At 41.2% G+C, this 15,782-nt stretch overlaps 1 protein-coding gene across 1 annotated transcript in view; it reads right to left on the reverse strand.

Moving 5' to 3' along the window:
- Positions 1-15,782, reverse strand: part of RNF17 (ring finger protein 17) — a 210,627-nt gene that overhangs the window by 11,502 nt on the left and 183,343 nt on the right. The window contains exons 31-33 of the mRNA XM_023724829.1: positions 11,364-11,480; positions 9,950-10,118; positions 3,970-4,105 (exon numbers count right to left, since the gene is read on the reverse strand). Of these exons, the coding sequence (XP_023580597.1) occupies positions 3,970-4,105; positions 9,950-10,118; positions 11,364-11,480 (422 nt within the window). The remainder of the gene's footprint in view (positions 1-3,969; positions 4,106-9,949; positions 10,119-11,363; positions 11,481-15,782) is intronic.

The following is a 15,782-nucleotide window of genomic DNA, read 5'->3' on the forward strand; positions in this document are numbered from 1 at the left end:
TTTCTCCTCTGTATGTGACTTTTTGTTTTTCTGGAGCTGCTCTCAGGATTCTCTGTCTTTGGTTTTAGTGAGTGTGATTATGATATGCCTTGGTGATTTTCTTTTCCGGTCTATCCTACATGGGGTTCGTTGAGCTTCTTGCATGGGCAGCTTTTCATCTTTCATGATACTGGGGAAGTTTTCTGTCAGCAGTTCTTCAGTAATCCTGTGTTTTCTGTTTTCTCCCCTGTTCTGGAACTCCGATCATGTGCGTATTTTTACCCTTCACTGGATCCCATGTAATTCTCAGTGTTTCCTCATTTTTCTTTGGTCTTTTTTCTGGTTTGTCTGGAGAGTTGTATCCAAGTGTTTGTCCTCAATTTTACTGATGCCGTTTCCATCATTTCAAACCTGCTCCTCAGCCCTTCTATGACACTGTCCATTTCTGAAATCTTATCTTTTGGATTTCTAATTGTTATATTTGTATGATTTCTAGTTGTGAATTTATTTTGGCATTTTGTTCCTGTATTATTTTCCTGAATTTTTCCTTTTTTGTTTGTATTTTCCATGAATTTGTCTATATTTTGTTCATTTTTGTCTGCTTTTTGCTTCAACTCTTGGACAGCTGTGAATATGAGATTTGAATTCCCTATCAGGTAATTCTAGTGCCTTTTCTTTTACTGGAAAGTCATCTAGTGTTTTATTTTGGAAGCCTACTCGAAGCATCCTGTCCTGTTTTTTATGTTTTGATACTGTCTCCTGCCTTTGGAACATTCAGTAGTTATTTTCCTTGTTTACTGATTGTAGATTTGTTTCGTTCTGCTTTTTCGTTTGGTTATGTCTGAGCAGGCAGGCTGTGAGTTCTTTGCTGTTTGCTCATCTGTGGGCATGATACGTTTCACCTCATTGTCCAATGGGCAGGGTCAGTCGCTCACCTATGGTGCAGCAGGGCAGGTCCAGCTGAAAGGGAGTTGCTGCGATGGGTTGTTTGTGGCACGTACAAGGGTCTACAGGGCAAGCTGGGAATCAGTGCAGGGCAGGTTCCGGTAGGCCGTGCCTGCGCTCCTTGCAGGTGTGATGTTCAGCCCACAGTGAAGGTAGGTAGGAAGGAGACTGATTTGTGGAGCTAAGATGGGTATGGGAAAGAGGAGAAAGAGGAGCAAAAAACAAACCAAAGGAAAAAAAAAAGAGTGCTAAGGGGGCTTACCGTTGGAGTGGAGAGATGAGAAATGGAGAAAAACAAAAAGGAAAAAAAAAAAGAAAATGGCTAAAAGAAAAAATAATAAACATTAGAAAGAAAAAGAAAAGCCCCCAGAGATGCCAACCATGCCGTCACGAAGACTGGGGAAGTGGCTCCAAGGCTGCAAAGTACAGCCTGGCTGGAAGGGGTAGAAGTGTCATACAGTTCCAGGTGTTCAGGAGAGGAAGAAAAGGTAAGTAGAAAAAGACGAGAAACTGAGAAATGAAGAAAGACAATTAGGAAAAAAGAAAGAGAAAAAAAAAAATGCTCCCAGGGATCCCACCATGCGACTGTGTAGACTGAGGAAGTAGCTCCCAAGCTGCGCAGTACAGCCCGGCTAGAAGTGGCTTTCATGCCGAAAATAGAAAAAGAAAACAAAAAAAACAGAAAACAGAACAAATCAAAACAAAAAAATCCCCGGGGATCCCAGCAGCATGGTGGTGCGGGCCGGAAAACAGTTCCAGAATTAAGCGGCATTTCACAGCCTTACAAGGAAAAGCAACGATGGCACTTGGAGCCAGGTATTTGAGAGAAAGGAGGGGGACGTGGAGAGAGGTATTGGAGAAACCAAAATAAGTGGAAAAAAGCAACACAAGCAACAAACAAGTGGCACTCAGGGAGCCAGTGTGGGTGGGCAGAGGGCTGAAGCCAGTGCCTCCCGGCCATGAAACTGTGGCCACAGGAAAAAAGAGGAGACCAAGAGGGACTGAAGAAGAGTGGTTGGTGGGAAAGCTTATATCACTGGTTACCAGTTGTTCTGTTTCCTGCTGGGAGCTCCATGAAGCTGCTTTCACAGTATTACCTGTTCGCCGATCTCTGACAGGAGTCCAAGATGGCGAATCCTTGCTGCATTAGCTGATAGGGGCCTCTGCACGTATCTCTCCTCGCTGTCTCTTCTCTGTCCGTTTCTTATTGCATTGTGTGCTTGGTGAGTGAGTTCTTTATCTTTTCATTTGACTCTTAGTGTTCCAGGATTGATGTTTGACTCTATTTGACTTAGTTGTTTGGGTCTCTGCTGTGAAGGGATGGCATGGTGCTTCTGTCTATAGCACCATGTTGCCCAGAAATCCTACTTAGGTTTTTATTGTGCTTTAGGTGAAAGTTTACAGGTCAAGGTAATCTCAAGTTAATTTCGCATACAAAAATTTATACACGTATTTTTATGTGACACTAGTTGCAATCTCTATAATGTGACAGCACACTCCCCCTTTCCACCCCAGGTTTCCCGTGTCCATCCAACCAGCTCCTGTCCCTTCCTGCCTTTTCATCCTGCCTCCAGACAGAAGCTGCCCTTTCGGTCTCGTGTATCTGCTTGAACTAAGAAGCACACCCTTCCTGATTATTATTTTATGTTTTATAGTCCACTCTAATCTTCGTCTGAAGAATGGGCTTCGGGAATGATTTTAGTTCTGGGTTAAGAGAGCATCCAGGGGCCATGGCTTCGAGGGTTCCTCCAGTCTCAGACCATTAAGTCTGGTCTTTTTACGTGAATTTGAGTTCTGCTCCACACTTTTCTCCTGCTCCGTCAGGGACTCTCTGTTGTGTTTTACATGGAATTGCTACCCTAGTTTCCCTTTCAGATTTCTCATTGCTGTTGTATAGAAACTCAAGTGATTCTTGTTAAAATAGGCAGAAGATGCGAATAGAAATTTCTCCAGAGAAGATACAACTGCCCAATAAACACACAAAAAGATGCTCATCATCATTAGTTAGGGAAATGCAAATGAATACCACAATGATGTACCACTTCATACCCACTAGAATGGCTATAGTCAATAAAATGGAAAATAACTAGTGTTGGAGAGGATGTGAGAAATTGGTACCTTCAAATATTGCTGGTGGGTGCAGCCACTTTGGTAAACATTTTGGCAGTTTCTCAAAATTTTAAACAGAGTCATCATATGACTTAGTAATCCACTCCTAGGTATATACCCAAGAGAAATGAAAACATACATGTCCTCACAATTGATGAACAGATAAAAAGTGGTATATCCATACAATGGAATGTTACTCAGCAATAAAAGGAATGAAGTGCTGATACAAGCTACAATACGGATGAACCTTGTGAACTTCGTAGTAAATGAAAGAAAAGCCAGTCACTAAGGGCCACATATTGTATGATTCCATTTCTATGAAATATCCAAAACCAAACCAGTTGCTGTCAAGTTGATTCTGAATCATAGTGACCCTACAGGATACAATACAACTGCCCCATAGGATTTCCTAGGCTGAAATCTTTAAGAAAGCAGATTGCCACATCTTTCTCCTGTGGAGTGGCTGGTGGGTTTGAACTGCTGACCTTTCGTTTAGCAGCGAGTGTTTAACCACCATGCCCCTAGGGATCCCTATGAAATAGCAAGAATATGCAAATATATAGAACAGAAAGTAGATCAATGGTTGTCAGGAGCTGGGGGAAAGGAACAATGGGGGGTGATTCCTAATGGGTTAGGAGTTTCTTTTTGTGATGATGAATACATTCTGGAATTAGATAGTGGTGATGGTTGCATAACATTTTTGAATATACTAAAAATCAGTGAATTGTACACTTTAAAAAAGTGATTTTACGATACATGAACCGTATCTTCATTAAGAAATTTCTTCTAGATTTAAAAAAATTCCTACTATAAACAGTTTAAAATAGCTTTTTTTATTCTTTTAGAAAGAGGGAAAATCTTCCTAATAAAGAATGATTAAAAAAGAAAACAAAACTAAGAAGCCTAATTCAACTAAATTGATTCTTTTTTTTTTACCTGTTTGTTGTCAGCTTTTCAGTTGATCCGTAATCAACAAATTGTACCAGGACAGCTAGAGGACTAAATTCTTTAATGGAAACAATCTTTGCTCTATACCATAAGCCATCATCATATTCTGCAACGCAAGGCATTTCTGGAGACAGGAAAAAGGGAAATATCGTAACATCGACTTTTATTTTCTTAAAAATAGATACTTTTATATATAGAAAGGTACAGTATGCCCACCACCCAGAATTAAGCACTCAGTAGTTGGCTATATGTTGGCTTCTGCTCTTTTTTTGTTTTATAAACCTTGCTTTTATTAATTCTTCAGAATTAAGCTTTGAAGAGAGGCACTTCTCCCATTCTCAGAGTTCCTATTTCTTTTACTAACCGGGCTTAGACCTTCTTTCTACTGCCCCCACTTTTTAAATACTCTCGAAATCTCTTTTAGTTGAAGTCATCATCTTTTGCAAAGGATAATAAAATGGTTTCTGCTATTCCTGCCTTCAATTTTGTCTTCCTCCAATCCATTCGTTATAAGACCACCAGAATTAATTAATTTAAAAAAATTCAGCTGCATTGCTCTCCTGTTTGAAATTCTTCAGTGGCTTCTTAACCGTCTGCAATATAAAGTCCTTAGCATTGCAATGTACAGGGTCCTTCACAGTCTCCTCCCAACCAACTTCTACCACATATCCTCATATGTTACCTAAACAGAATTAGGCTGTTCCCTCTTCTAGAACATTCTGTAGCCCTTTTCTCTATGATAAACATCTACTCTTCTCTCAAATCTCAGCCCTAACATGACCTTTATAAAGCCCTGAACTAACTGCTTCCTCCATTATTCTATGGCATTATGCACACATCTTTAATATTATTTTCATAGTGCACTTGATTTACATGTCTCTTCTTGCTAGACCACTAATTTCTTGACTGTAGAACTGTAGTTTGTATCCCTATCATGGTACCTGGCACAAGTAAAAAGTTTTTAATGAACACTAGGCTTGCGTAGAGTTGTCAAAAAAATTAATTCAGTGTGTGGCTCCCTTCTCTTCATACAGTTTTAAGACTTCAGAGTCGATACAATATACCTGTTTCTTATCCTGCACTACTTCTACCCCTACCTTTCCTTATGCCATTGTCTTAGGCTGGGTTCTCTAGACAGGCAAAACTAGTAAAGCATGTAAATATATACATAGAGATTTATATCAAGGAAATGGCTCACGCAGTTGTAAAGGCTGTAAGTCCCAAGTCCATCGGTTAGAATAGAGGTGTGTCCTGATTCACACAGCTGCAGGGGCTGGTGAACACAAGATAGGCGGGCAAGATGGCAGGTAAGCTGCTAGCTCGAATCCCAAGAACCGAAGGGGAGACAAACAGGAGCCAGCTGCAGGATCCAGTGGGAGCAAAAGCCCGCGAGCCTTGCCAGAAAGCCCACTTACGTTGGATGTAGGCCAGATGCCCAAGGAAACTCCCTTTCAAGTGACTGGCAGCTACTCATAGCAGATCCCATCATGGAGATGATCACACTGTATCAAATCTCATCACGGAAGTGATCACATCATCATATGACTACCAAACTACATCATAACTGCCAAACCACTGAGGATCACGGCCCAGCCAAGCTGACACACAACCTTAACAATCTCAGTCCACCCCTTGTAAACTTGACACCTGGACACATCTCCTTAAACCATAATCTCTGAATGAAGACAATTATAAAGTCATATTTGCGCCTAACATGATACAACTAACACACATACAACTGAAAATGCACTAGCTCTGTTTACATCTTATATTTTATAAATGAAGAAAACAAAAATATTTGATGCATACATACAAAGTAGAAATACTTACAACAATTACAGTCCTTGTTTCTGCACCTGCTCACTTGGTCATAACTGGTAATTTAGAACTACCTTCTTCCACCACCCATTCCGTATTCCCTTTGCCCTCAGCAAGCACCTCAGCTGGTTGTGGTTCTCTGCCTGGTGAGGTGACCCAAATCTTCATTCCTGAAGGACCTGGGCCATTAGTAGTCATGTTGGAATTGGGCTGCTGTAGTTTTCCATTGACTTTAATCAGAAGGCACGGTAGTACTAAGAGATGCCCTAAGGGATCTCCTGCATTCCAGACATATTCTTCTTTGCTTCCATTATATAATATCAATCTGATTTCCTCTTGGTAATCAGGATCAATCACACCAGCCAGTATGGTAACTCCCTTCTTTGCCTGTTGATCTAGAGGCATAAGGAACCCAAAGCGGCCAGGTGGCCTTAACTTCCAGTTCAATGGAATCAGTGATATGTCTCCAGGTGGGGGCATTCCTCCCTTTGGAACTAAGACCTTTAGACCCACAGAGCATAGGGTTGCAGGGACAGAAAGCAAAAATTTTCTGAGTGGGTCACTAGGGGTAATAGTGAGTGGTGCCACTCCCATTTCCACCCCGATTCCTGGACCCAAGAATCCTGGGTATGGGAGATACAGCACTATATATTGGATGATGGTTTAGAGCATATACAGCCTCCTGGAGGATGTTGTCCCAACCCTGCAAGGTACTGCAACCTAGCTGGCACCGTAATTGTGTCTTTAGAAGGCCATTCCACTGTTCTATCAAGCCAGCTACTTCAGGATGATGGCAAACATGGTAAGACCAGCGAATTCCATGAGCACAGACCCACTGCTGCACTTCATTTGCTGTGAAGTGAGTCCCTTGATCTGAGCTGATGCTGTGTGGGATACTGTGACAGTGGATAAGGCATTCTATAGGTGCACAGATGGTAGAAGCATTGTGTACAGGGAAGGCAAATCCATATCCAGAGTAAGTGTCTAGTCCAGTAAGAACAAAACGCTGCCCTTTCCATGATGGAAGCGGCCCAATGTATTCAACCTGCAAGCAGGTTGCTGACTGGTCACCTTGAGAAATGTGCCGTATTGGGGACTCAGTGTTGGGCACTTGGCAGTGGCTGTAGCCAAGTTGGCCTTGGTGAGTGGAAGTCCATGTTGCTGAGCCCATGCATAACCTCACCTCTGCCACCGTGTCCACTTCATTCATGAGCCCACTGGGCAACGACGAGAGTGGCTAGGGGAAGAGGATGACTGGTTTCCAGGAATGTGTCATCCTGTCCACTTGATTGTTAAAATTCTCCTCTGTCAAGGGTCACCCTTTGTACTTCACCTTTTGGGGCTCGCTGATGCTTCAGTCTAGTTATAGGTCTAGAAGCCAAAATTGGTGGTGCCCCAGGCAATGACTCAGACAAAGGATCTTCAGATACAGCTGGGTTAATCTCATCGGACAGAGGTAGAAGGGCTAATGGTTTTACTAGGGAGGGTGGCTTAGCAGACAAAGATGGAGTAATCTCTTCAGATGGGAGAGGGTTGGTTCTGTTGGCAGGAGTGATTCAACGGAATTTAGGGGCTCAGTGTTTTCAGCTTCCTGATTATCTGCCCATCCCCATCCCAAGTTCCAGGATCTTATTTCTTCCCAGTAAATTCCCACACTTTAACTTCAGACACTGCTCAAGGCTGGAAATTGAGTTGGCATTGTAATTCAGCCACTCTTATGATAAGACTCTGGGTTTGGTTTTTGGCAATATCAGCTCTGTTAACTACAAGAAATAAGGCTTTCTTTCAAGGCACAAGTGTAAACTTCTGATGTTGTCTATATGGTACTTGAGCTTTGACTGTGAAGCCCGGAGCTCATCTCTTTCTTTCACCACTTTTTCTAGCTTCCTTATACTTCTCATTATGACAGAATTGTAGAAAGGTATCAAACATGCAATCACCCAGAGCCTCACCTCTCACCAACACCTGATCTACTGGTGGTGTTATTTTGCCGGCAAACCCAAGATCGGCAGGTCAGACAGCAGGGCTCTTGCTCACAAGCTGTGAAGATCAACAAATCCCAAGATTGGCAGGCAAGATGGCAGGTAAGCTGCTAGCTCAAATCCCAAGAACCAAAAGTCAGACAAACAGGAGCCAGCTGCAGGATCCAGCACAAACAAAAGTCCGCAAGCCTTGCCAGAAAGCCCACTTATATTGAATGCAGGCCACACACCCAAGGAAACTCCCTTTGAACTGACTGGCTACTCACAGCAGATCCCGCCATGGAGGTGATCACATTATATCAAATCTCATCATGGGAAGTGATCACATCATCATACAGCTGCCAAACTGCATCATAACTGCCAAACTACTGAGAATCATGGTCCAGCCAAGTTGACAGTCTTAATGATCACAGTTATCATATTCTTCTACATAATTTCCATGAATAAAAGTGTAGTAATGGGAACCTGTATGACTCTAATGTACAAATATTTTTATTTTAAATGGTTTTCATTAAAGAGTTAGAAACGTTAATTTTTTTGCATATATAGAGGCCATCTAATAGAGCTGTTCTGCACAGTAAATGATAACTGAATCACTGTTAGAAGTCCCTTCCAAATTTTACTATTTCTAACTTTAACTCATGACTAAAGTTTCATCTCCTCAAACTAGAACTTAAAAAAAACTTAAGTCGTCATCTTACTTTAACCCACAAAAACAACTCTGTCAATATATATTCCTTATTCAAATGTACATATTTAATAGGCATTTGCCTATGAATCAGCTTGTACATATGTATGTGCATACCTTTCAAAAACATTTACTGAAGTATAAAATATCTACAGAAAAATGCACAAATAAGAAATGTATAGCTCCACACATTAACCCATTATGCATAGACTGGTGTGGCTTCCCTTGAGAGAAGAACACAAATGAGGAAGGAATTCTTTCTTCCTGACTATAAATCTGAGTTTACAAAAAAAATCCTTTCATAATGAGTTTATTCTTTCACTCATTCAGCATATTGATAAGGACCTACTTGTGCCAGGTGCCCTTCCAACTGCTGTGGATATAAAGCAGTACAAAGATTCCTGCTCACAGTGCTATTCAAAAGGACAGTAAAGAGGTATACAGAATAATGTAGGAGTAGATGGGGAGGGGGTACTACTTAAGGAAGACTTTCCATAAGGAGATAGTTAAGCAGAGCCTGAACTGCCGTACGACAGTCTGGGGGAAAGAATATTCCAGGCAGAGGGAACAGGAAGTGCTCTTTATCAGCCAAACGTGGGCCACAACAAAATAAAATCTGAGTAAAATTAGGTAAGGCATTAGGCTATTTTTTCCTCTTTGCTAAAATATCCTTCAATATGTAAAAAATATCAAGACTAAATAGAACTCTCTATATAACATGGATAAAAATGTCCAGAAGCCACTCTTTATATTCAACAAGGAATTGTCAACACATCACTAACTAGATACATTTTCCTCACTGGAGAAACACATAAATAAAAATGGGAGGAGTGGACTGGAAATAGAAAATATAGTAGGAATTTGGCTTATCCTTACAGAGCAGGACACAGTCTGCACCCCCCCCCCCCCCCCCCCCCCAAAAAAAAAACAACTTACAATTATCAGCTTAGGTGGGTTGTAATTAAATTTTCTACCATTAAGGTCTGAATGACCACTCTTAAAATGTGAGCTACAGGTAAAACCTCAAGCTTAGAAAATCATCTTCATGCAATCCATTTTCTAATGCAGCCTGATTTTATGAAAAGTTTGAGTGCCCCAAGCTAGTTACTTAACTTCTCTTAGTTCACTTTTCTTAACTATATATGGGGAAGATAACATCTATAGGGTGTCTTGAGGATTCAAAGAGACTATGGAGCCCTGGTAGAGCAGTAGCTAAGAGCTCGGCTGCTAACCAAAAGGTTGGCAGTTCGAATCCACCAGCTGCTCCTTGGAAACCATATGAGGCAGTTCTACTCTGTCCTATAGGGTCACTATGAGTTGGAATTGACTCGACGGCAATGGATTTGGTTTATGAATGTAAAATGAGTATGATAAAGATATCAGTTAACATTAGAAATAACCCAACCTCTCAGTCTATTAAAACAAACAAAAAACACTTTTATTAAGAATCACATTTTACTCAAAAAATAAATAAATATACCTGTTCTAAAATCTGTCAGAGGAAGAAATGTTTCTACATTTTTATTAAACCTTCGTAGTGCTTCATCAAGGCTCTCAGATTCCGATTCCCAGCTGACTCCACTATCATCTGTGTCACTATGTTGGTTCAACTGATTAAAATTTTCTATAGAGTCAAGGCAAATATATACCTAAGTGGGGGCAGGGGAGGGAAGGAAAAACTTTCAAATTCTGCAATTTCTAATATTTGCTTATATGGACGAAATTATTGTGGTAGAGCCTCCAATGATAGTCCCCAAGGATCCCTGCCTCCTGATGTTTATACCCTTGTATACTCCCTTCCCACATTATACCAGAGTTGATCTCTGTCACCAAATGAACATAACAAAATTAAGTCACTGCTGAGATTAGATTATAGAAGACGTTTTGGCTTCTATCTTGGAGGTGTGCTCTCAAGATTGTTCTCTCAGGAAAGCCATTTTTGTGAGCAGCCCAATGGAGAAGTGAGGAACTGAGTCTTCCAGCCAACAGTCATGCCAATGGGTCTTCTTGGAAGTGAATTCTGTAGCCCCTGCCAACATCCTGATGCCAAGCTATACTATTTAATTAAACTACTTCTGGATTCCTGACATTCATGTTTGTTTTAAGCTGCTAAGCTTGGGGTTATCTGTTGTACAGCAATAAATAACGAATACAAAAATCATTATAAAAATCAACAACTGTACACTACTATGCTAGCTGATGATGAAAGTGTAGAGCCAATCCTTCCCTTGCCTGTGAGAGAATGGTATACTCAGTAAAATGGCTGAAGAAACTGCTTGCACTGCTTAATCTGTCCTCTCTCCCTTCCTTGTTAGCCAAGAGTATATAAGAGAATTTTCTTTAGTGCATTTATTTATTCATTCGATCAATATTTATTGAGTACCTACTATGTATATCAGGTGCTATTCTAGGTTCTGGGGATACATTAGTTAACAAAATGTCTTCATGAAGTTACGTTCTATTGGGGAGAGGCAGACAAACATAATTAAAAAGTGGCATAGTGTATTAGAAGGTGATAAGCGGTATGGAAAAACACAGAGCAGGGTAAGGAGCAGTCGGTGTGTGGAGAGGGAAAGGGAGTGAGATGTTTAAGATTTCCCAGGTGTAACAGTTCCAGGTTGTAAAAATCTAAATATTTGATATAACATAACACTGACTAAAGCAACACCACCCGGGAACCCAGCAGGCGTTTAAGAAGCACTTGATAAAACAACAGATGACTTATTAAGTGCAAACAAATGCCTGAAAAGGAAATTACAAGGTGGCACAACCTAGAAGTCACTGATTTTCAATCACTAAAGTCTTGAAGATGGAGAAGAGAAGAGTCAATCTTAGAGTTTAAGACCCAGATTGCTTATGATTTCAACCACCAACTAATCATTTAGATTACATACTTCATTAGGTGAGACAACATGCTTAACTTGAACAGCGTAAAGTTCTTCTGGGGGAGGCAGAGATGAAGATAAATACGGTGGTAAAATAGGAGTCTCTGTTTCAGACAGAAGTAATTCCTAAAACACCACAAATAAATTCAAATTTCAGAATGAAAATCACAAAAATCTAGTACATTATAAAAATTAATCATAGTGCTGATTTACTTTCTTTGCAGGAAGCAAGCTCTGTTAGACACTGAATATCACAAAATGATCTTGTAGTAGGACCAAAATGTGATGATTAAACAAAAGACTGTTAGTATTCCTTTGTTCCCCAATTTGAAACAAAAAAGGTTTGCCAATAAAAGCATAAATGTTTATTTATGTATATATATTTAGATAAGTTATCGTTGTGTGCCGTAGAGTCGATTCTGACTCATAGTGATCCTACGACAGAACTGAACTGCCCCATAGGGTTTCCCAGTCTGTAATCTTTTTGAGAGCAGATTGCCAGGTCTTTTCTCCCTTGGAGCCACTGGTGGATTTGAACTGCTGAACTTCTGGTTAGCAGCCTAACACTTAACCATTTCGCCACCAGGGCTCCCCATATTTACATATACACATAAAATATGTGTAAGTGTGTAAAAATGAGTAAAAAGTGGTTAACAGTGATTGCTGCTGCTGAGTGTGACTGAGGTGTTTGAGGCACAGAATGAGGGAAATTTTTTAATTTTACTGTAAAATATAAATAGCAAAAAGTTTGCCACTTTAACCATTTCAAGTGTATTAGTGACATTAATTACCATGTTATGCAACCATCACCACTATCTCTTTCCAAAAGTTTTTCATCATCCCAAACAGAAACTCAGGTAATAGTTTCTGTTACTTGAGTAATACCTCATTTCCTCCTTCCCCTGGCCTTGGTAACTATTAATAAACTTTCGTCTCTATGTATAACTTATTATGCATATGCATAACTTATTATGCTGACTGAATTCAGTCAGTCACAGAAGGACAAATACTGTATAAGACCACTATTATAAGAATTCAAGAAAAGGTTTAAACACAGAAGAAAACATTCTTTGTTGGTTACGGGGGTGGGGAGGGAGGGTGAGGGTTATTCACTAACTAGATACTAGATAAGAATCATCTTAGGCGAAGGGAAGGACAACACATACTACAGGGGAAGTCAGCACAATTGGACTAAACCAAAGCTAAGAAGTTTCCTGAATACAATCAAATACTTTGAGAGACAGAGTAGCAGGGGTAGAGGGTATGGGGACCATGCTTTCAGGAGACATCTAGGTCAACTGCCATAACAAAGCTTATTAAGAAAATGTTCTGCATCCTACTTTGGTGAGTGGTGTCTGGGGCCTTAAAAGTTAGCAAGTGGCCATTTAAGATGCATCAATTGGTGCCAACCACTTGGGAGTAAAGGAGAACGAAGAACACCAAAGACACAAGGAAAGTATTAGCCCAAGAGACAGAATAGGTCACATAAACCAAAGACTTCATCAGCCTGAGACCAGAAGAACTAGATGGTGCCCAGCTACCACCAATGGATGTCCGACAGGGAACACAACAGAGGGTCCCTGATGGAGCAGTAGAAGGATGGGGTGCAGAACTCAAATTCTAGCAAAAAGACCAGACTTAATGGTCTGAGACTGGAGGAACCCCAGAAAGCACTGCCCCTGGACTCTGTCAGCCCAGAACTAAAACAATTTCCGAAGCCAACTCTTCAGACATGGATTGGACTGGACTGTGGGACATAAAGTGATACTCGTGAGGAGTGTGCCTCTTAGCTCAAGTAGATAGAAGAGAACAAAGGGGCAGCTTCTGTCCAGAGGTGAGATGGGGAGGCAGAGAGAGTTAGGAGCTGGTTGAATGGTCATGCGGTATCAGGGGCGGAAAGGAGGAGTGTGCTATCGCAGAAACGGGTGAGCAATTAGGGTCTCATAACAATGTAAGTATAAAAATTTTGTATGGGACACTAATTTGAAATGTAAACTTCATTTAATTACAACAACAACAAAAAATAAACATAAAAGAATATGTTAATTAACATCAGAAGTAAAACAAGGGACTTCCGGACAACATGGCGCTAAAGACAAAAGCACCATGCCATCCTTCCACAGCAAAGACCTGGAAAACTAAGTCAAACAGAGGCAGACATCAATCCTGGAACCCTAAGCATCAAGTGAAGAGATAAAGAACTCAGCCAAGCACTGAATGGAATAAGAAACTGACAGAACAGAGAGCGAGGAAGATATGTACAGAGGTCCCCTATCAGCTAATGCAGCACGGATTTGCCATCTTGGACTCCTGTCGGAGATCAGCAAACAGGAAGTATGGGAAAGTAGCTTCATGGAGCTCCCAGCAGGAGACAGAACAACTGGTAACCAGCAATATATGCTCTCCCACCCCCCACCCTTCTTAATCCCCACTCTGCCTCCTCTGCTTCCTGTGGCCAGTTTCTTGGCCGGGAGGCACTGGCTTCAGCCCTGTGCCGCTTGGAGTCCACCCACCCACACAGGCTGGCTCCCTGAATGCCATTTGTTTGTTGCTGGTGTTGCTTTTATCTGCTTCTTTTGCTTTCTTCCATTCCTCTCCCCATGTTCCTCTCCTTTCTCTCAAATACCTGGCTCCGTGTGCCATCTTTGCTTCTTCTTGAAAGACTGTGAAATGCTGCTCAACTGTGGAACTGCTTCCCAGCCCGCACCGCCGCGCTGGTGGGATCCCTGGGGCTTTTGCTTTTGTTTGTTTTGATATGTTTTCTTTTTCTCTTCTCAGCTTGGGAGCCCCTTCTAGCCAGTTTACCACACAGTGCGATCCCTGGGGGACATTTCTTTTTTATTTTCCTCTCCTTTTTGTCGTTCCTCATTTCTCAGTTTCTCGTCTCTCTATACTTACCTTGTCTTCCTGTCTCCTGAATACTTGGTGCTGTCTGACACCTCTACCACTTCTAGCCAGGCTGTACTTCTTGGCCTGGGAGCCACATCCCTAGTCTTCGCAGCCACACTGGTGGGGTCCCTGGGGGCTTTGCATTTCTTTTTCTTCGAATTTTTTAAAAAATTTATTTTCTTTTATCCTTTTTGTTTTTCTCCATTTTTCAGTCTCTCATCTCTCCACTCCAACAGCAAGCTCCCTTAGTACTCTTTTTGTTTGCTTGTCTGTGGCTCCTGTTTCTACTCTCTCTCCTCTTTCCCACACCCATCTTAGCTCCGCACATCACGATCTTCCTCCTTCCTGCCTACCTGCACGGTGAGCTGAACATTACACCCCTGAGCAGCACAGGCATGGCCTCCCAGAACCTGCCCTGCACTGATTTCCGGCCCACCCTGTTGGCCCTAGTACATGCCACAAAAAACCCACCCCAGCAACTCCGCTTCAACAGGACCTGCCTTACTGTACCACAGCTGAGTTGATAAACAACAAGATTTCAGAAATGGGCTGTGTCATTGAAGGGCTGAGGAGCAGGTCTGAAATGATGGAAAACAGGATCAGGGAAACTGAAGACAAAAACTTGGATACAACTCTGTTTGAGAAAAAAATCAGTAAAAGACCAAAGAAAAATGAAGAAACCCTGAGAATTATGTGGGATCCAATCAAGAGCAAAAATCTTCGAGTGACTGGAGTTCCAGAACAGGGGGAGAAAACAGAAGACACAGAGAGGAACACTGAAGAACTGCTAACAGAAAACTTCCCCAGTATCATGCCGACTGGACAAAGAGGGGTAAAGTATCGTGCCCACAGATGAGCAAATAACAAAGAACGCACAGCTCGCCTGCTCAGACATAACCAAATAAAACAAAAAAAGCAGGACGAAACAAACAAATCTATAATCAATAAATGAGGAAAATTACTGAGTGTCCCAAAGGCAACAGACACTACCAAAACATATTAAAAAAAAAGGACAGGATGGTTCCAGTAGGCATCCAAAATAAAATACCAGATGACATTCCAGTAGAAGAAAAGGCATTAGAACTATCTGATAGGGAATTCAAATCTCTAATATTCAGAGCTATCCAAGAGTTGAAGCAAAAAGCAGACAGAAATGAGGATAAAATAGACAAATTCATGGAAAATACAGACAAAAAAATAGAAAAATTCAGGAAAATAATACAGGAACAAAATGCCAAAATAAATTCACAACTAGAAATCATACAAATACAACAATTAGAAATCCAAAAGGTAAACAACAAGATTTCAGAAATGGGCAGTGTCACAGAAGGGCTGAGGAGCAGGTTTGAAATGATGGAAAAAAGGGTCAGGGAAATTGAAGACAAACACTTGGAAACAACTCTGTTTCAGGAAAAATCAGAAAAAGACCAAAGAAAAATGAAGAAACCGTAAGAATTATGTGGGATCCAATCAAGAGCAAAAATCTTCGAGTGACTGGAGTTCCAGAACAGGGGGAGAAAACAGAAAACACAGACAGGA

The sequence above is a fragment of the Trichechus manatus genome, unplaced genomic scaffold (assembly GCF_000243295.1).
Source record: "Trichechus manatus latirostris isolate Lorelei unplaced genomic scaffold, TriManLat1.0 scaffold00264, whole genome shotgun sequence".
Taxonomy (NCBI): domain Eukaryota; kingdom Metazoa; phylum Chordata; class Mammalia; order Sirenia; family Trichechidae; genus Trichechus; species Trichechus manatus.